General features: G+C 38.1%; 1 protein-coding gene across 3 annotated transcripts in view; it reads right to left on the bottom strand.

The window, feature by feature from the left end:
* The window catches only part of CTNND2 (catenin delta 2), a 928,193-nt gene that overhangs the window by 750,782 nt on the left and 155,279 nt on the right, over positions 1 to 22,132 (bottom strand). For all 3 annotated transcript variants that reach the window (XM_007961220.3, XM_007961217.3, XM_007961219.3), the window contains exon 2: positions 4,119 to 4,255. In XM_007961220.3, the coding sequence (XP_007959411.2) occupies positions 4,119 to 4,255 (137 nt within the window). The remainder of the gene's footprint in view (positions 1 to 4,118; positions 4,256 to 22,132) is intronic.

Here is a 22,132-nt window from a genome sequence, read left to right as displayed (position 1 = left end):
ATCTAGTTTCTTTAGATTTTAAATGAATATTTTTAAAATTCTTCCTTGTAGCTTCATATGACACACATTTATAAAGTATTCAGTGTCATGGTTTGCCCCATGGTAAAAGCCCAGAAATGTCAGCTGGGTGCGGTGGCTCACGCCTGTAATCCCAGCACTTTGGGAGGCCGAGGCAGGCAGATCATGAGGTCAGGAGTTCGAGAACCAGCCTGACCAACATGGTGAAACCCCATCTATACTAAATATAAAAAAAAAATTAGCCAGGCATGGTGGCGCACACCAGTAATCCCAGCTACTCAGGAGGCTGAGGCAGGAGAATCGCTTGAAGCTGGGAGGTGGAGGTGGCAGAGGTTGCAGTGAGCCAAGATTGCGCCACTGCACTCTAGACTGTGCGACAGAGCAAGACTCCATCTCAAAAACAAAACAAACCCTCAGAAATGTCTTACTCTTACTTTCCTATATTTTGTGCCATAAGAAAAACAACTAAAAGGAAGAGAATGTCTGTTTTGCTACCTTTGAATATCCTAAATAATGCTACCAATATCCTAAATAATGGTACTCAAAAACTCCTCTAAAATCAAGAATACGGTTTATAATGATTGTGGAACTAAAAGAACCATGAAAATTAGTGTAACAATAGAGTATCTGGAGTTACAAATGCTCTCAATTTCAAGTTTCTTTTTAATTTGTAAAAATCATCTGGAGTTTGATAATATATTGACAGAAGAGTTTCCTGAAATTTTCATCTATAATTTTTTCTACCTTAAAACTCTTTACATATGGTTGTCTTATATTTTTAACTTCATTGCTAACTACTTGAGGGCCAATTCAGATAAAATTTTTAAGAAACAATTTAACTTTGCTTTCACTCCACAGATAATATTCTAGACTTGAGGAAAAAAAGAAGGAATCTTTAAGAATGATTTAGGATACAAATCCCCCAATGAAGGATAAGATTGGTTGTTCCCATCAGGCCATCCCCAAACAGCTCATGGAATCTGCTGCTTGTTGATTTATGCTTTTACCTAGGCAGATGTTGCACTTGGGGCCGAATTCCCAGCCTATGACTTGGGCACCTGGGGCTTCTCTATCTCAAGTTTCCAGAACACATTTGCATCCCTCCCCAAATTACTTACGTGCCACCAAAAAAAAAAAAAAAAAAAAAAAAAAAGTCATCTTTGCTGCCCAAAAATGAACAATACATTTTTTAATTACTCAGAAAAAAGCTTTTCACAGTGATATAGTTTGACTGTATCCCCACCCAAACTCCCAAAGTCTTCAGTCTGTTTCCACCTCCATCTAACTGTAAAACACATATGCTAGACAATGTTAATAGACTGATTTGTTTCCTTCTATACTTTTCTAGATGCTCATAAATATGTATAAACCAAAAACATATCTATGTTCTGAGTTTTTAAAAACAGGATAATACCATACTATGTAATTTCCTTTCTAAAATTCTCACGGATTTTTTTCCAAAGATTAAACATATAGCCCCAACTCATTCTTACTAATGACTGCATACCATTTATAGAAAAAATATAACATTTTCAACTCTTCACCAAGCCATCCATATTTTTGGCTATTTCAAATAATTTTATAATAAATTTCAATACACATAAAGTCTTATCTATTTAGTCACTAATTTCTACAGAATATATATCTAAATGAGTAAGCCAATGGTTATTGAACATTTTAAATGTCAATGCATAGAAACAAATCATTTTACCAAAAAACTACAGCAATTTATACTCCCATTTGGAATGAAAAAGAATGTGGATTTCTCCCAACCTTAACTCTTACCTAGCATACAATATAAGCTACTTTTCAACAACGGTCTACCTGGTAGATCAAAAATAAGTCATATTTTCACTTAAAATTGTGTGTCCCCAATGGGTATATTAGAGTGGACTTTATAAACATTCATTACTTGCTTGTATCTTTCTTCTGTTTATATCCTTTGCCTAGTTTTGTATTCCTTTATTTCTCTTTTTCTCACCAACATTAGGAACTCTTCATATATTAATTTTATCAACACTTCATTATACTTGTGGCACATATTTTCTCTTGTACTATTTTTCTTTTCTATTTTGAGTTGTGTCTTGCTATTACTAATTAGTATTCACACTGTGAAACTCATCAACCATTTATGTATGGCTTCTGGGCCTCCTCTCTTACCTAAAACCTTGCCTACCTTTAGTTTAAGAGGCTCTTTCCCCAAAGTTTCTTCTAATATGTCAATGGTTTTATTTTTACAGTTACCATTTTTTCCCTGTGAGATTTATTTCTCTTTATGCTGTAAGTTAACAGTTTTAATCTTCTTCCAGATGTTGAATCAGTTATGGCAACACCATGTAAGCCACTTCTTTGTAATGAACTGAAACACTAATTTTAAGTGAATAGGCAGATAAGTATACATGAATCTGTTTTGAACCCTTGTTTATGTTTTACGCAGAGACCATTCTTTTCTGAGCCCACTGGGCAGTATTGTGATCAGTATGGTTGTAAGATAAAACCTCTCAGAACTTTCCTTGCATTCTCATATATTTATACTTCCACTGGTCTTTAAAATAGTTTGATCCAGTTTGCCAAAGAAACAAACCACCAGCCACAGGATTCTGATTACAACCACCTAAATTTTATATCCTAATTTGGGAGACAGTAATATTGTGATGATACTAAGCTTTTCAACAGAGGACCATGCCATGCCTTTTTATTCATCCTGAATTACTTTATATCCTTGTGATAAAATAATTTTCAGCAAACAGGTCTTGTCGTTTTGTTTGTTTGTTTTGTTGTTGTTGTTACATTTAATCTTCCTGCTTTAAATTTTCTTACTACTCAGAAGTCAGTAGTCTAGCAAGACTTCCAGATCACACATGAATAAGAAAGCATGACATAACCCAACCACAACAAGGTAGTACTTTGAGGATGGGAGTGGTGTTAACTCCCTTGGTGGTCCCTTTTATCATTTCCCCTTAAACATAATCAGAAAAACTCTCAAGAGTAAGCTTTGGAAAGCAAAGTAATCAAGGAGCACAGCCTAAAGCTCAACCCAATTTCCTGATTCCTGACTATTTTCACGAACTAGGCTATCCACTCAATCTATTCAACTCTCCCTTGAGTACCTACTTAGCTGAACACTTCCTGACCAGATGGCACACTTTTGACTGATAGCATCATTGATCCTTTCTGTCAGTGGGCTGACTGTTTAGGTGGTTTCCCATTCTTACCTAAATCAGTTTCCACTCATGAAACAGAATCAGTGTCCTCTAGAGCCCTTCTTCTTTTTGAGTAGAGTTACTATTCTTAATTGCTCCCATTTTAGGCTCTTGCTCTGCTGAGATGTTCCTGGAGTCGGGTAAGTTGCTAATTCAGCATCACCAAATCACATAACCCAAACACAGCAGGCTTTTTAACTTAAAATTGTAAAAACTGATATATTTTCTAGCACATGTTTAGAAGAAGCAGTAAATAAAAGAATCTTGATCATCCAGCTCTCTTTATTCACTACTTGTTTATTTACAAGAAACATGACTTTTATAAAGTGACGTTTTAAATCTAAGGTTCAGGTTTTATTTACTTATGCATTTTTTGGCAAAGTAATATTGGAGGAAGAATCATTCAGACTTTCATTAGTTTGAGAGGGAAAGTTTTAGACTGTATCCTTCCAGATCCATCTCAGAAAACACTGGACAAACCAATTTGCCTTGACTTTGATGTGATATTCATTTACTGTCATACATATTTTTAACTTCCTGGATATATTTTAATTTTTTATTTGATGTTATGTTTTCTAAGACTAATTATTTCACTTTGTACGTTTAAAAGCATTAAATGTCAGGTCCATCAATGAATATGCCAAAGCTTCACTCATAGGAAATTTTGATTGCAAAGTTGTTTTTCTTCCCCTATAAAATATCTTTTCAAGGAAGGCTGCCCAAAACATGGAGTCCAAAGGAATTACAACCATATTATAATATTATTTATATAATAAATACCAACACTCTGCTAGATAAGTATGAGTTTCTTTCAACAGAATTTAATCTTTAACGTTCATCTAGAAAAAGTGTTTAAAATGTCCCCAAACGCATGTCACAGAAATGGAATGTTTCTACCTGTTCTTTGACTGAGGCGAGGATGGCAGAGGTGGTTTCTGTTTCAGAGCCATCCCCGTTGGAGGTGTTTAAGCCAGGGCTCAGGGAACTCGTTTTCTCTGAGGCTGATGAAGGCTGGTCTGGGACAGGCATAGCTCCTGCAAGGCAAGAGGACACGATCAATACAATCAGATGTTGACACTAAACAGGTACAACTATCAGACCACTCTAAAGATACATACAGAAAAAAAGTAAAACTATGAGCTGCTGAGAAAGACCAAGACATAATTATAGAAGGGGGGTAATACAGTAAATTAACAGTACAAGTAAATGGAATGCTTTAACCTTTTATCAACCCCAACCAAATTCCAGAACACACTCCCACCTTGTGTTTTGTCTTGAGGTAAATGGGGAAAGAAATGATGAGAAGGAAAGAGGAGAGATTGTAAGAGTAAAGCCATAAAGGAGTATTGAGTCTAAGAAGCTAGTCCAACTACAAATTTATGACTATTTTAGGTAAATTTATTACCTGCCTATTGGTATATGTGGTGTTATTATATGTTTCCTCCTTGGTTCCTGGCTCATATCTCCTATAGTCCCTGTTGTAGTCTTGTGATGCTGTTGGGTATGTCAGGTCTCAGGAGCAGGCCAGGCCTCAAAAGGAATCTCTCTGACCTTCCCCGCCCTCCTTTGACCTGCTCTAAGGCAGGACTCTAATCTTCACTGCCTCCTTTCTGGTTATGGGTCATAAGACCCTCATTCCACAGTAGGTCCTGCCCCTATACCCTGGGGGAAAAAATGCTGATGTCAAGAAGCCTCCATAAAACTGGAGGACTGGGCTCGTAGAGCTTCCAGAGAGCTGACCATGCGGAGGTTACTGGAAGGTGGCACGTCGGGAGGACCTGGAAGCTCTGCGCCTCTTTCCCCATAACTCGCCCTATGCAAATCTTCATCTGTATCCCTTGTGATATCCTCTGAAATACACGTGTAAACATATGTGTTTCCCTGAGTTCTCTGAGCTGCTCTAGCAAATTAATGGAATCCAACTCAGGGACTGTGGGACCCCCAACTGAAGCCTGTTGGTCAGAAGTTCTGAGGCTTGGACTTGCAGTTGGTGTCTGGGGGGATGAGACAGTCTTGGGGACTGAACCCTCAACCTGTGGGCTCTGACACTCTCTGAGAGTAGATAGTGTGGTAGATCGTGTCGGAGTGATAGAGTAGATAGTGTCAGAACTGAATTAAAGGACAGCCAGCTATGTCTGCTGCTTGGCATGTATGGGAAAAAAATCCACACATTTGGTCACAGAAGTCTTCTGTGTTTGTTGTCGCTGTGTGAGAGCAGAAGAAAAACAGAGTTTGAGAGGGTTTTCCCCAAAACAGTATATTTCCAACTCAAAAGAAAATCTATCAGACATTCCCCTTTGTAAGAAAACCATACAGAAGCCATGATTAATAATTTACCAATAATTAAAGAGATACCTGAATTAACATAAGAAGCTTAGTATTGTGAAATACAGTCAATAACTAATCTACTCCACAAATATTTACCAAGTTCCTAGTCTGTGACAGACAGCAGACAAAAACTGGCAAGGCCATTTGCCACAGTTGATTTTGTCTGAGTTTATTTATGAAAGAAAGCAGAAACGCAAATAACATTAGACCCAATGCATAAATGGATGCATATGTACAGGTTAAAAACAACATTCTCAAGAGTTGTTCCTATCATTCCTGCACAAACAAATGAGATTGCTGTGGTCTGAGTGTTGATGTCTCCCAAATTCACATGCTGAAATACTAATACCCAACATGATGGTACTAGGAGGAGGGGCCTTTGAGAGGGGAAGAGGTCAACATGGTGGAGCCCTCATAAATAGGATGAGTCCATATAAAAGAGGCCTGAGAGAGACTTCTCAACCCTCCCACGATGTGAGGGCACAGCAATAAGACATCATCTATAAACCTGAAAGCAAGCCCTCCCCAGACACCAAATCTGCCAGGCCTTAATCTTGTGTTTCCCAGCTCCAGAACTTCAAGTAAATTTCTTATAAGGTAATTTGCTTATAAGGACCCAATTTATGGTATTTGGTTACTCTGGTCCCCGAGAGAGCCGCCATGACCTTGTATTGCCACCTCTCTACATGTCCATGGGTTCACAGGGGACTCTATGCAAGGTGATACGGTTTGACTATGTCCCCCTAGAAATCTCATCTTGAATTGTAGCTCCCATAATCCCCACACGTAGTGAGAGAGACCAGGTGGGAGGTAATTAAATCATGGCAGCAGGTTTGCCCACCACTATCATGTTCTGACGATAGTGAATAAGTCTCATGAGATCTGTAGCTCAAATGAACCAAAAAAGGGACTGAAGTATTTATTACATGTATCATCTAGCAATGATCAACAGAGAAACCAATAGTTAACTGAGGGTGATATTTACCAAGGCATTACAAAACCCTCATCTCAATAAAAGGCTGAGAGTAAACAGAAATTATTTTCTTGCCTAAAGCTATTATATTAGACATCCCTCCAGGAACCAGGGTTGTGTAAATATTAAAAGGTATTTTCTATTATAGCATATCTAAGCATCCTGTGATTTCCACAGTAGCCTCTGCCCTATGTTTTTACCTATGTCTAGTTAATAATTTAGAGATATGCAAACCTAAAAAGGCCCCATTACAGAATTTTACTTAAAATATATGTTAAGGAAAGCAGTCATCCAAATTTCTTATTGAATATTTCATCTAATTTTTGATTTAATTTTATGAAGTACTTATAATAATATCACCAATGGGGATTGGAATAGCACTGGAAAAGTAAATCTGTTACAAACAGAATATGTGAAAAGGAATAATAATATCACCAATGGGGACTGGAATAGCACTGGAAAAGTAAATCTGTTATGAACAGAATATGTGAGAAGGTTTGGGGAAATAATATCAACAAGACAAAATCTGAGCAAAGAGTGAGAATCAGATTAAATATGATTTGGCAAAATGCAACCATAGCTAAAAAGTTTGAAGTATTGAAGGTGATGAATACCAACAGGATGAAAGAAAGAGATTTGCATAATTCTGGTGGTGTGTTAGGAAGAACATAATGAAGTATATTTATGTATTCAACATGCTTTCTCACATGGTTTTCTTATTTGATCAAATCTCTTAATTATGTAGAATGTAAACAAGCAGTTCAGCAAGTGTTGTGCCCAGATAGAGTGGAACCTATGAATTTCCACCTAGGGAAGGTTTCAGAGACGGTGGAAGACAGCAGAAAATAAGAATGAAGGACAACGTAGCTCTTGTGTGCAGTCACCTCTGGTCCCCGAGACAGCTGCCGTGACCTTCTATTGCCACCTCTCTCCATGTCCATGGGTTCACAGGGGACTCTATGCAAGGTGATATGGTTTGGCAATGTCCCCCCTCAAATCTCATCTTGAATGGTAGCTCCCATAATCTAAACATGTAGTGAGAGGGACCAGGTGGGAGGTAATTAAATCACGGAGGCAAGTTTTGCCCATGCTGTTCTCATGATAGTGAGTAAGTCTCACGAGATCTGATGGTTTCAGGAAGGGCAGTTCCCCTGCACATGCTCTCTTGCCTGCCACCATGCAAGACATGTCTTTGCTCCTCCTTCACCTTCTGCCATGATTGTGAGGCCTCCCCAGCCATGCAGAACTGTGAGTCCATGAAAACTCTTTTTCTCTATAAATGACTCAGTCTTGGGTATGTCTTTATTAGCAGCATGAGAATGGACTAATACACAAGGAGCACCTCATGCTGAAAAAGGGGGAGTCTTACATATTTTAAATTATCATTTTAATTTTTGTTTCCTTTACATTTTATTGGGCCCATGTTAATTCAGTCTCTGAGCCAGTATTATTATCAACATAGTTTTGCCAAAGAAATTGTTTAAGGGCCCAAAGTTATTAAGTTACATAAGTGGGCCCAGAACTCAGGCTTTCTACCTTTTAATTTCTATTTCAATGTCCTTTGATGTGTCAGCCTATTTCCCGTAACCTGTACTGCCTCCTAAATGCTACTCTACTAACTAATTTTTACAAAATGCAACTCTTTAAAAGCGTAACAGTGACCTGTCATAAAAAAAATATGGGATTTAATAGGCACCGAATCAAGGTTTCTCCTTGGGCACTTGACAAGTGTGACCCACACAGTATGGGGAATAATTAGGCCTGTTTATCTACCTCCTTTCTCCTTACAGCAATAACAGAAAGAAGTGGAATCTTCAAGGCTTATTCCACCACACAGAGCTACCGCTACCTAAGGCAACCTCCATTCCTGAATGCAAATGACTTGGAATAATTTCCATGATTCATAATTTTTTAAATCCAAATTTAATTTAACTATTGGTCCTCACTGTGTCTGGACAGAAAAGACAATCACCTTCCAATCACAATCTTGTAGCTCAGGGCACACAGAAGAGAGAGAGGAGATGGCAAAAGACCTGCCCCAGTGAATCCCTGGATGGCCTTAGGGTAAGTATAAAAAGTGTTAAGCCTCTACTTCGCAGTAATATAGCCAACTACTTCAGTCTTAATCACAGCTAATCTACTAAAAATTAGTATTTACTCTGTGCTAAATCCAGGAAATCTGGAAAGGATAGAGAAATAAAAAGCAAAAAACCAAGAACAAAGGAAGAGCAACCACCAAGAAATCTGCCATTCCAGATAAGTAAAATTACTTTGACTGGGATTTTGGTGATTTATTATTTCTAATATAACTTATTCTATACAATGATTTTTTACATAATAAGGTATTAATGCAAAGTTTTTGAATTTCTTTTGGCTCAGCAACATCTAATGAACAATTTCTTATATCAACAAACATTGCTCTACAGTTTAATTATAATGAATACTTAGTATTCAATAATCTGTATATGTTGAAAGTTATCTACCTGTGTTTTACATGTGATTTTTACCTCATTTTTACATTCAATACATGGGTTCCCAGCAGTAGAATTGGCAAAATAAGGAATCTGTGCATTTTTCGGCCTTTTGTTAGTCAAAGTCCTGCTGCCAGGCTGGTCCAGTCTACCCGCCCACTGGAAAGGTCATGAGAATGTGACCTCACCACAGTGTTAATCACATGATCTCCATTATCCTTTCGGGCTTTTGCTAACCTGATATAGGAAAATGCACCCCTTTGACTTTGTTTTTATTTGACTATGAGTATAGTGTACATTTTGCACAGATTTATTCATCCTGTACAGCACTTCTTGCTACCCTTGAAGTGGTTACCATGTAAGAAGTCTTCCTACACACAGTAGAATTATAATCTGCAAATACTCAAGCTGCATTTTGGACAGACCCATCTTCCACATGAGCAAAAGAGACAGCAGTGAGGTAAGAACAGCCCTAAATTTTGGGTGGGTTCTTCTAGCAGAACTTGGTACCAGCAAGTCCTATGTCCAGAAAATAATAAAACAACAATACTAGCAGTTTCAGGGTGCAAGTCACACTGCTCTATGCCCACACATGCATGAGCAGTGTTACGGACAGAACTGTGTTCCCCAAATTCATATGCTGAAGCCTTAATCCCTATGTAACTGTATTGAAGATGGAGCCTTTAGGAAAGTGATTAAGGTTAAATTAAGGTCACAGAGTGGTGGAGACCTAATATAACATGACTTGATGTGCTTATAAGAAGAGCAAGTAGCATCAGAGGTCTCTCTTCCCCTTTGCATACACATAGACAGAAAGCCATAAGTAGGCACAATGAGAAAGTACTGTCAACCAACCAGGAAGAGAGGTGGCCTCCTAGCACCTTGATCTTGGACTTCTGTTCTCCAGAAATACGAGAAAATAAATTTTTGTTATTTAAACCACTCAGTCTGCAGTATTGTGTTATGGCAGCACAAGCTGACCAACATGAGAAAGGTTCAATTTTCTCAACTTTCTTTCCCTTAATTCCCCTGTGGGCTGGGTGTAGAGTCTTGGGAACTGACAGAAGCAAGGTAAAACATCTCTTGGTATCATCTTCATCTAAAACGAATCACAGGTCTCAGGAGAAGGCATATGTCCCAACTCTGCTTCAAATCAGCATACCGGGATAAAGCAAAGCTTACAAAGGGATGTACCCCATTGTATGAAATAAGCCCACAGAATAAAACAGTATCTTAAATACATCCATAATACTACCACTTTCATAAATGATGCAATAAGAAATTCAGAAAAATTGGCCTGCATGACAATAACAGCAAAAGCAGGTAGGCCCTGCACGCCAAGCCTTCTTTCAGTTTGAACTCTTATAACCATAGGTAATAAAATGTTACGACATCCAAATGAATAGTCTAAACTTTTCTTTCCCAAATAGGAGTCTCTATAAATTTACATTACACTTGGCAACATGCTAGAATCTTAACTGCATTTTGGAAGGCCAAACTCTCTCGCCATCAATGCAGAGACAATATTCAATGTCATATTTTATTGACATCCATCACACACACACAAACACACATGCAAATTCTTACTTCATATTTGAACTTGTTCTTTCTTTAGTCACTTCTGCATCGCAACTGATGACTTACACATCAAGACACGGTCATCTTCAACAAAATAACTGATGATGTCTGTATCACACAACCATCCAATTAAGTGACACACCCAACATTCTTGTGTCACTGTTACTTGGTGGTCTCCTCTCCAATTTGCCAGTAAGTTCCTTTGGCCATTTATGGGTTTTGCTCCTTCTTAGCTGCCCTCCCCTCTCTGTAAGCCATGACTTCTTATCCTTCCAATTCTCCTCTCATTCTGTCACTCTTGGGGTCCTAGGGCCTTCAGGCTCTGAAGTCACATGCTTCAAATTCCAGCATTTCCAAACTCCAAGCATGCTGTAGGAAGCTAGATATTTCATTAGCTAGACTTGCACTATAGCAGCCCCAACCACACATGACTATCTACATTTTAATTAACATTAAAAACTCAACTATTCATATTTCAACTGCTCAATAGCTAGAGATGGCCAGTGGGAACACTATTAACCGTGAAAAGTGGAAGATCGCCATCACTGCAGAAAGTTCTACTGATGGCCCAAGTCTATGCCCAGTAGTAAACTCTCTGATGTAATCTTCTATTCGCAGCTGAAACCAGGCAGGAGAGGTCTTGAGTCGTGGTCAGATTACCAGGATAATTGGAAGGGAGAACTAGTGGGACACCTGAAAGACTCTATGTGGATGTGAGCCACAGAGAGAGGAGTCCAGGTGAGTCCAGCGGCTTGGCCTGAGTGACTGGCCATCAGCCAAGATGTGGGTGGAACAGACTTGGGGCAGGGAAAGGCAACCTTGCCTGCAAACTTTCAAACTGAAATCTACCTATGACTCTTCTGTGCTGCTGACATCTGGGCAGCTGAGCTCTCTGGCCAGAAACCACACTCTGATGTCAGTCAGGGAATGTAAAGATTGAGAGCTATTTATGACGAACTCACAGCTAATATCATACGGAATGGTCAAAAACTGGAAGCATTCCCTTTGAAAACCAGTACAAGACAAGGATGCCCTCTCTCACCACTTCTATTATAGTGTTAGAAGTTCTGGCCAGGGCAATCAGGCAAGAGAAAGAAATAAAGGGTATTCAATTAGGAAATAAGGAAGTCAAATTGTAACTATTCGTAGATAACATGATTGTATATTTAAAAAATCCCAATGTCTCAGCCCAAAATCTCTTAAGCTGATATGCAACTTCAGCAAAGTCTCAGGATACAAAATCAATGTGCAAAAATCACAAGCATTCCTATACACCAATAACAGACAAATAGAGAGCCAAATCATGAGTGAACTCCCATTCACAATTGCTACAAAGAGAATAAAATACCTAGGAATCCAACTTATAAAGGATGTGAAGGATCTCTTCAAGGAGAACTACAAACCACTGCTCAACGAAATAAAAGAGAACACAAACAAATGGAAGAACATTCCATGCTCATGGTAGGATGAATCAATATCATGAAAATGGTCATATTGCCCAAGGTAATTTACAGATTCAATGCCATCCCCATCAAGCTACCAATGACTTCTTGACAGAATTGGAAAAAATTACTTTAAAGTTCATATGGAACCAAAAAAGAGCCCACATGGTCAAGACAATCCTAAGCCAAAAGAACAAAGCTGGAGGCATCACACTACCTGACTTCAAACTATACTACAAGTCTACAGTAATCAAAACAGCATGGTACTGGTACCAAAACAGATATATAGACCAATGGAACAGAAAAGAGGCCTCAGAAATAACACCACACATCTACAACCATCTGATCTTTGACAAACCTGAAAAAAAACAAGCAATGGGGAAAGGATCCCCTATTTAATAAATGGTGCTGGGAAAACTGGCTAGCCATATTTAGAAAGCTGAAACTGGATCCCTTCCTTACACCTTATACAAAAATTAATTCAAGATGGATTAAAGACTTAGATATAAGACCTAAAACCATAAAAACCCTAGAAGAAAACCTAGGCAATACCATTCAGGACATAGGCATGGGCAAAGACTTCATGACTAAAACACCAAAAGCAATGGCAACAAAAGCCAAAATAGACAAATGGGATCTAATTAAAATAAAGAGCTCATGCACAGCAAAATAAACTACCATTAGCGTGAACAGGCAACCTACAGAATGCAAGAAAATTTTTGCAATCTACCCATCTGACAAAGGCCTAATATCCGGAATCTTCAAAGAATGTGAACAAATTTACCAGAAAAAAAAAAAAAAAAACTCCATCAAAAAGTGGGTAAAGGATATAAACAGACACTTTTCAATAAAAGACATTTATGCAGCCAATAGACACATGAAAAAATGCTCATCGTCACTGGTCATCAGAGAAATGCAAATCAAAACCACAATGAGATACCATCTTTGCTAACAACAGATGCTGGAGAGGATGTGGAGAAATAGGAATGCTTTTACACTGTTGGTGGAAGTGTAAATCAGTTCAACCATTGTGGAAGACAGTGTGGCGATTCCTCAAGGATCTAGAACTAGAAATACCATTTGACCAAGCAATCCCATTACTGGGTATATACCCAAAGGATTACAAATCATATTACTACAAAGACACATGCACATGTATGTTTACTGCAGCACTATTCACAATAGCAAAGACTTGGAACCAACCCATATGTCCATCAATGATAGACTGGATTAAGAAAATGTGGCATATATATACCATAGAATACTATGCAGACATAAAAAAGGATGAGTTCATGTCCTTTGCAGAGACATGGATGAAGCTGGAAACCATCATTCTAAGCAAACTATCACAAGGACAGAAAACCAAACACTGCATGCTCTCACTCATAGGTGGGAGTTGAACAATGAGAATGCATAGACACAGGGCTGGGAACATCACACACCAGGGCCTGTCAGGGGGTGGGGGGCTGGGGGAGAGAGAGCATTAGGAGAAATACCTAATGTAAATGTCGAGTTGATGGGTGTAGCAAACCAACGTGGCACATGTAACCTGCACATTGTCCACATGTACCCTAGAACTTAAAATATAAGAAAAAGAGTAATTGTCTTATATATATTATAGTATATATGTATATTTTATATAGTATATAGTACATATAGTAGTATTCATATGGATACCACTCAGCCATAAAAAGGAATGGCAGAATGGAATACTACTCAGCCATAAAAAGGAATGAAATAATGTCATTTGTAGCGACCTGGATGGAAACGGAGCCAATTATTCTAAGTGAAGTAACTCAGGAATGGAAAACCAAACATTGTATGTTCTCACGCATAAGTGGGAGCTATGCTATGAGGACACAAAGGCGTAAGAAGAATACAACTGACTTTGGGGACTAGGGGAAAAGGGTGGGAGGGGAGTGAGGGATGAAAGAGCACATATTGGGTACAGTGTATACTTCTTGGGTGATGGGTGCACCAATATTTCAGAAATCACCACTAAAGAACTTATTCATGTAACCAAACACCACCTGTTCCCCCAAAACTATGGAGGAAAAAAAAAAAAAGATTGATGACTTCTAAACATTGCTTGTCAAATCATGTTTTCCGTCCTGTTCCTTCTCTTCAGGAAGATCCTTTTTTATCTTTTACTTTCGAGTAGCTACAAACATTTATAACTCTTCTCTCACTTTCTTCTTTTACCTTCAGCCACAGACTTCAACTCCAGAGACTCTGATGTTAACTACCGTCACCTCCTGCGCCCCCTCACACCAAACAAACAAGCAAACCCTGTTACAGCCATACTTAGCCTTCTTTCCTTCTCTCATGTACATCAAAGAAATGTCTTCCATTTCTTCCAGAGAATACCCCCTTCCCTGTTCTTGATCCTATGTTCTAAAACACAAAAGTTTGCAAAATAGAATTACTTTTGGCTTTACTTCCATCATTAGGCATTACTTTCATAACTTGCCATTACCTTATACCCAAGTGAATAATGAAATAAGGCATTAGAACATCCCAAGTACTGTTATTTAAATATATAAAAATATTAGCTATTGAATGTTTTTAAAATTTGCATATTTTAACATATTTTATTTTTAAAATCTTCCACTAAACAGGTGACATTTTAAAGACTCCTACTACGTATAATTGAAGAATAAGCACAAACATATTTTTATGCATATTAGGGTACACAGAATGTGTGGATTAGTACAAATTAGCAACAGGAAGAACAGTATTGAGTACCTCATTTGTATAATCACTCACTTCATCGAAACTGCAATTCTCTATTTGTAACTAGTATGTCACTACCAAGAGAAAGAGGCATTACGTCATTCTCTCTCAGACGTGCTCTGCACACGTAAAAATATATTCATCCCCACTTCTCACTTTATAAAGAAAAATCTAAAGTTATCGCTTATCATAATATAAACAATATAATAATAGTTGTGAAAACTATAAACAATTAGGGCGGAAACTCAATCTGTCTTGGTCTATGTTCAATTTCTCACAGCTAACTCAGTATGTAATATATAGAAGCTAGTTAATAAATATTTGTTGAGCTAATATATGAATGATTAGAGTAAAATCAATAATAATTGCTTATGAGAGCATGTAACATAAATACAATGGGCTTTGCATTAGGAGAATTACTCTATGTGGCATTTGAAATGATACTCCTTTATTTCAACTCAAGATAGCTGCTTTTCAGTAAAAGCAGAAATAGAATTCAGAATCCTAGGACTAGTTTAAGACTTTTGCTTCAGTCGACTATCTGAGAATGATGTACACCTTGGGTAAGAGGCTTCCAAGGTAGAACCATTGATCAAGTAGGCTTCCAGAACCTGATATTTGCAACCAACAGCTTGCAAATAGGATCTGACCAAACATATAGAGAAGACCATGCAAGGATGGGAAGGAGCGCCTTTGAGCCATAGTCAGAACATGCAACCACAAGGGCATCAGCAGACAAAGGCAGGAGGCAGAGGAATGTTCAGTTCCACCCGAGAAGTTGGGGATGTGGCATCAGGTCTTATTCATGGAGTCGGCCACACAGGTCATTTGCTGCTGTAGTGGAAGATGTGATGGCTGGATGGTGGAGAGCTGGTGGGATCTCAGTGTTGAGCTCATGTGTCAAACACAAGGGGATGATCATTCTGCCTCTGCATTCAGAGAGGCAGGAGCAGTGGGAGAGTTATCATAGCTTGGTGGGTCAGGAAACTCATTCTGTATCCTTGCATGAGCTATTCATCATTGAGAAGAATGGGATCATCCTGAATATCACCACAGACTTAATGTCCACCTGAGTTATTATTCTTAGTGACATATATTACGTGCGAAGGTAAAAAGGAAGCTTCTGTGGTGACTTCCACAAAGCAAGATGGAATGGTGGTGCTCATACAGGGGAGACGCCTAAGCAGCCAGGCTCCAGCAAACTGTGGTCAGTGAAGATGGGAGTAGGTCTTCCTTTGGCTGTGTTTTGAATATCCCACCGTCCGGTTTCTAAAGCATGATCTCAGCCAACTTCATCTAATCTTAACAGGCATTACACTAACAACTTATCTATCTTAAAAATATTATTGAAAAGGTAGTGCTTTTAAGAACAAGCCAGTGGTTAAGGGTGAATCAATTGCTGCTGCTTCTGAGCTCTGCCCCAGGCAAGCTTGTGACTTCAGAGCCAGAGCCGACACCACAGGTGAAGCAAGGAAGATGCGCGTTGACTAAGCAACAGGTCAGGCTCTCAGGGCAGAGCTGACAGATCTCTCAACAGCAATCAGGGTCCCCTCAGACCTGAGGAGTGAGGGAAGAGCTAAATAAGGGTAGGAGATAGAGTGATTGACAGTGTAATGGCAGAGGGTTAGAACAGAGAGGAAGGGATCAGAATAAATGTATACAGGGAGACGTGAGGAGCAGGAAAGAGGAGCAACTGGGCTGAGATGCAGGGAGCACTGGCATGAGCCTCGAAACACTGCCAGAGAAGGAAAGTGGGGAGAGCAGCCATGCTGTTGGTAGATCCTTGAAGAGAATTTGTGTGTGTGTGTGTGTGTGTGTGTGTGTGTGTATGTGTGTTTATTTTTATTATTTTTTTGTTTGTTTTTTTTGAGACAGGGTCTCACTTTGTTGCCCAGGCTGGAGTGCAGTGGCACAATCTCGGCCCACTGCAACTTCCACCTCCCAGGCTCAGGTGATCCTTCCACTCAGCCTGGGACTACAGGCATGTGCCACCGCATCCAGCTAATTTTTGTGCTTTTAGTAGAGATGGGGTTTCACCATGTTGCCCAGGTGGGTCTCGAACTCCTGAGCTCAGACGATCCGCCCACCTCAGCCAAAGTACTGGGATTACAGGCATGAGCTGCCATGCCCAGCTATGGATTTTAAGAAATTGGATGATGACCTTGAATTTGTTAATGATCTTGACCTTGAACCTGCTAATTTCAGGAAATAACCAATATATAACGTACCATATTATCATTGTTTTTTAAACCGAATAAACATTGTATTTATGGATTTGCATTTTTTTGGAATTCTGTGTCATATCCCAATAATGGAAGTGTGGCACATACATTGCTGGCAATGTTGTCACCCTTCACATATGTTGGTTCCACCAAGGCATTCTCAGGAGTCTTTTTTAGATGGGCCCTTCATGGAGTGCTATATTATTATATCAACAAATGAAGTGAGCCGTTCTCTACAACTGCATGTGGAATCCTGCGGCGAGGCTAGTACCATGAGGCTGAAGGCCACGGGTGTACATACATGAGTTTCCAAGGGGTCCACACCTTCTATTTCCTCTCACTGAACACTGTCCAGACCTCTCTTTGGCAAAGCCATGAACATCCAAGATTGGATGTGCAAGTAATGACTCAGATATCTACCTCTAGCTGAGACCTCACAGTTGATATCCATACCTACACATTTGTAATAAGCCACAACCTATTACAAATGGCTCCATCAGATCCTGAGAAACACACCAAATTCAGCATGAGTCCTAGTCTCCTGCCTGGACACACAAAACCTTTCTAACCTGCCTCTCACATCTGCAATATTACCTCCTTCAATCAAGTCCATGCATTATTCATTAAAAGAGTCAATCTTCCTTACCAACCATCTGATGACATAATGCTTTTTCCCTAAATTTATTTGAGGGGATCTCAGCACCTAAACAGAGGTTTCCAAACTTTCTTTGACAGAAAATGTGTTTTAACTCACAGCCCAATGACACATAAGCATGTATTTTAACTGAAACAAGATTTCATGAAAAAAGAAGCTTTATAACATGTAATACACTGTATTTTCTATTTTATTCCATTTTATTTAAAATGCTAGTGTTACCCACTAAATCAATAGACACAAAACAGTTCGGAAACCACTGACACAGAGGATAGAGTTCAATCTGCTTTGCCTGACGTATGAGGCTGTTCTTGCCCTGGCCCACACGTCTCCATTCTTAAGACTGCTGCCTTTCCTCTCACACCTTACACTACACACACCAAGCCTCTTGCCGCTCCCAATACTTCTTATTAAACGGCGTTGTGAACACGCAGGGTTCTCTTCCTGCGTGTGCCAATTCAGTTTACCACAATTCAGTTTACCATCTTCTCTTTATCATCACCAAGACTTCTGTTGGCTGCAAAACTCCCTTTCTCTCTTCGCTTTCATAGTCCCATGGATGCATTTCTTCCTCTGTAAAGCCTTTTGGACAACTCCAGGCACTATGAATCACTTCACGTCCTCTTTACTGTTACATTTACAGCTTGAACTTTCCTCAAGTATTACATCATCACTAAGAACTGTGATGATCTTATCTCTTCTAGGATTACAAAAATCTTTTTATGTTTTTGAAATCGGGATGCCTCTTCATGTGACTATGGTCCCCTTTTCCTTTAAGTCATTCAGGATAAATTTTCTGTCATTTGCAACTAAAACTGTTACTAAATCAATGATATACTCAATATCTTAGATCTGTGGAAATACCATATATTTTACATTTTAAGTTTCCTAATTAGTTCATGAATTCTTTGAGCACAGAAATTGGGTCTTACTCATATTTATAACCTCAGTGCCGAGAATAATGCCTAGTAACGAGTTGGCATCATTAAATGCTTATTGAATAAGTCAAAATGAAAGAACATTTATAATTTTTGTCAGTCCTATTTTAAAATGTCAAAGAATTTTACACTTACAACACTGGCACATAAATGTCCTATAACTCTTCCCAGGTTTACAAACATAAATATTCAATATGTTAAGTTAAATCTATTAAGTATATATCTATAAAAATAGAAATATTCAAATTGATGACTTCGGTTGATACATAATATTAAAGTAGTCAAACCATATATATTTCTACCAATCACACCTATGTCTACATTTATCATGGAAATACATCTAGATAAAATTAATAATCATAATAAGTTCTAGGGTTCATCTCTACTACAAATTAGATAGTGACACATTTCTTGAATCAACAACCATCCTAGTTCCCCTAGACAACACAAATATATTTCAAAGCTGATTGATGGGTTTACCAAGCTACAGGGACACTTATCCTTATGCCAGAAAAATAAAGTCTGGGATTCTAAAATTACAAACCCATCAAACTAACAGAAGATTGAGCAGAAACTGAAATAGGCACTGCACTTTAAAATTTGACTCTTCCAGAATAAAAGAGGAAGTTCTAATGTATTTCACAAAAATGAAGCTCAGTGGTGAGTTGACTATTCTTTTGGCTGAAACTTCAAAGAAGCATGCTTAGCACAGCCCCTAATACGGTATTCATCACACACAGTGACTGTCCAGGATACACTGTCACTGCCAAATGTCTCAGGTGCTGGAGTTCCCCTCACACAGCTCCTGTAGACTTCGAATCCATCTCATACATTGTATCTGTGCAAGACACTGAACAAAAGCATCTAAGCTTATTAGTGAAACACAACCTGTTTTCCTAAATATTCTCCCTAGTAATATCCTAAACAAATATGCAGTTTTCCAGCTTAGATTCCCCATTTAATCATAGATTTACATCATAAAATCTGGTTAAAAAAAAAATGCTTAAGCCAGTCACAACAATTTTACCACTGTGAATTGCCAACTTTGACTGTCACAATCTATTAAACAGAAAGTCCCCAAATGCCAGCTACACAGTGGTTCGCAACATGTTCTTACTTCACAGTACTTGAAAGTGTCCACTCAAATTACGGCAATTTACCCTTCATATTGATTGCAAATATGTATCTGCCACTTCACAATTTCTCAAGATACCGAATCTCAATGACACATCTAGTTTTTCCAGAACTGCTATCAACGGACAGTCAAGGACAAAAATCTCACTCTGCAAACAGATATCTGCACTCAGCCCATATGTTTAACCTATTACAACAGAGACAGTATCAATCAGTATTTTAAAATTAACTATAAAACCGACTTTCAACTACTCTTATGCAACTTTAGTCACTACCATTGACTTAGTAGTTTTTTAAATAAATTATTGACCTTAAAAGAACAAATAGAAAACAAAGACTGAATAGAGCCATAATAATTTTATAGCTGCCAAGATACATTGACATTTTTTACCCACATATAACAAATTTTGAAATGTTATGTGATATAATCTGCCTATTACAACACATGACTTTAAAAGTAAGCTGTGCTTAGGAGTTAAATCTAAATTATATATATTTAAGAGGAATTGCTGTAATTGTAAAGGTTACATGGCAATGAAACTCTCATTTTTTGTATATAATCATTCAATATTATACTTTAGGGCTTCAAACACCCTGGTATGTGATCAATAACTAATTTTAAATGGACAAATAATTAGATATTATGAAAAGGTGATTATCAATTCCCAGCCTTACTTTTGCCAATTTGTTTTCTGTTTTCTTTTCATTTACAATTTGTACAAATCATTACCCTGTTAAGCAAAATTTATAGCATTTCTTTACTGCCAAATTCCCTTTTTCTCCAAATAAGACTCTCAGATATTGTTCCCTTTTTAAATTACCTCCAAATGAAAATATTTTCCCTCTCACCTGCATTTATATCTTATCTGCTTATTATTTGTTACTATCTCTGTTGGGTTGAGTTTGGGAGAATATGATAATTTTTAATTATGTCCACAGGTTCTTTCACACTCCTCTCTTCAGGAAGTAGAGCTTAATTCACCTCCCTTTGAGAGGGGGCTAGACTTAGTGACCCTTTACACAAATAATATGGTAGATGTGATGGTATATGATTCTGAGACAAGTTATGAAAGACACTTGGACTTCCCTATTGATCTCTCTTTCATCATTCACTTTGGGGAAGTCAGCTTCCAGGTAGACAGGATGTTCACGCAGCCCTATGGAGAAAGAGGTCCATGTAAGGAAAAACTAAAGCCACCTACCAACAACTGGCAAAGGACTGATACCTACAACCAATGGGCCATATGAGTAAGACATTTAGACAGCAGATCTTCCAGTCCCAGGCCTACCTTCAGGCGATATAGACCTGGCTCACATCTTGACTGAAACATTAGAGGAAATTCTGACTCAGAAATACTCAGCTAAGTGGCTCGTAGATTCTTGACTCACAGAATCCATGAGATAAATATTAGTTGTGTTAAGATCCTACATTCTAGGGCAATGTGTTATGCAGCAACAGATAACTAATACTGAGCATAGTGACAATCTTCAGGTGTTTCTGAGGGTCATTAACTAATGCTGAAGTTTCAGTGATTTCATTATAGCCTTTTGTTGACACCAGCACGTAGAATGAGTCAGAAAAAATGACAGGCCAGAGATTCTGCTCCATCCCCAAATTTTATTCTATATAGTCCCTCAGAGTTTATGACTTATCACAGATTCCTCAGGAGCCATCTCCAAGAAGGGTTCATAGCTAGGAAGAAATCAAGGAAAATAATGTATGAATGACTTAGCATGAGTGTAATCATGATTTCACAATACATTTTACATTTGTCTGTTTAAAGATTTCTAAAGATGTTCAAAGGTTTTACTAAATCGTATACATACACATTTAAAAAGTAATCATTTCACAATTATTGCTGAAGTTTAGGTTGATATTTTTGGACATGGATATTTTCTCCATGGTTTCCATAAAATACACATACAATAATAGTCTTAAATATGAATGATAATGAGGATATACAATGCTTTTATGTCAAAAGATGATCTAATCTTATTTACTGTACCTTATTTTTAAAAAATAGACCCTTGTATGTTTAGGTTTCAGGTACTTCCCTTAATGACTACGTATCATAATCTATAATTATATAGTTATGATTAGTGCTAAGTTTCCAATGACTAATTTTCTGGCAGGGTTTTTGCAGGATCCTCTGGGCAAGTTATTTTACTTTGTTATTATGCTCATACTGAAGCCAGTATTATGGCACTTGACTTTCTTCCTATTCTTCAACTAGTACCTTTCTGGTCTTGGTGTGAACCAATTGCATAATCTCCCAACTCAAGGTGCAGTGAGTTAATTTTACCTTGCTAGATACTAGCATTGCTGACTGATTTTCCATTTTTCTTCTTCATCTAGGACAGCATTCACCTAAAATCAGTCTTGCTGTTATGACTCGTTTTGGTCAACCAATTATAATTGAGTACAAGCATTTAAGAT

This window comes from Chlorocebus sabaeus, chromosome 4 (genome assembly GCF_047675955.1).
Source record: "Chlorocebus sabaeus isolate Y175 chromosome 4, mChlSab1.0.hap1, whole genome shotgun sequence".
Taxonomy (NCBI): domain Eukaryota; kingdom Metazoa; phylum Chordata; class Mammalia; order Primates; family Cercopithecidae; genus Chlorocebus; species Chlorocebus sabaeus.
The sequence above is the reverse complement of the archived record's forward strand: the minus strand, read 5'-3'. Positions and strand labels throughout refer to the sequence as shown.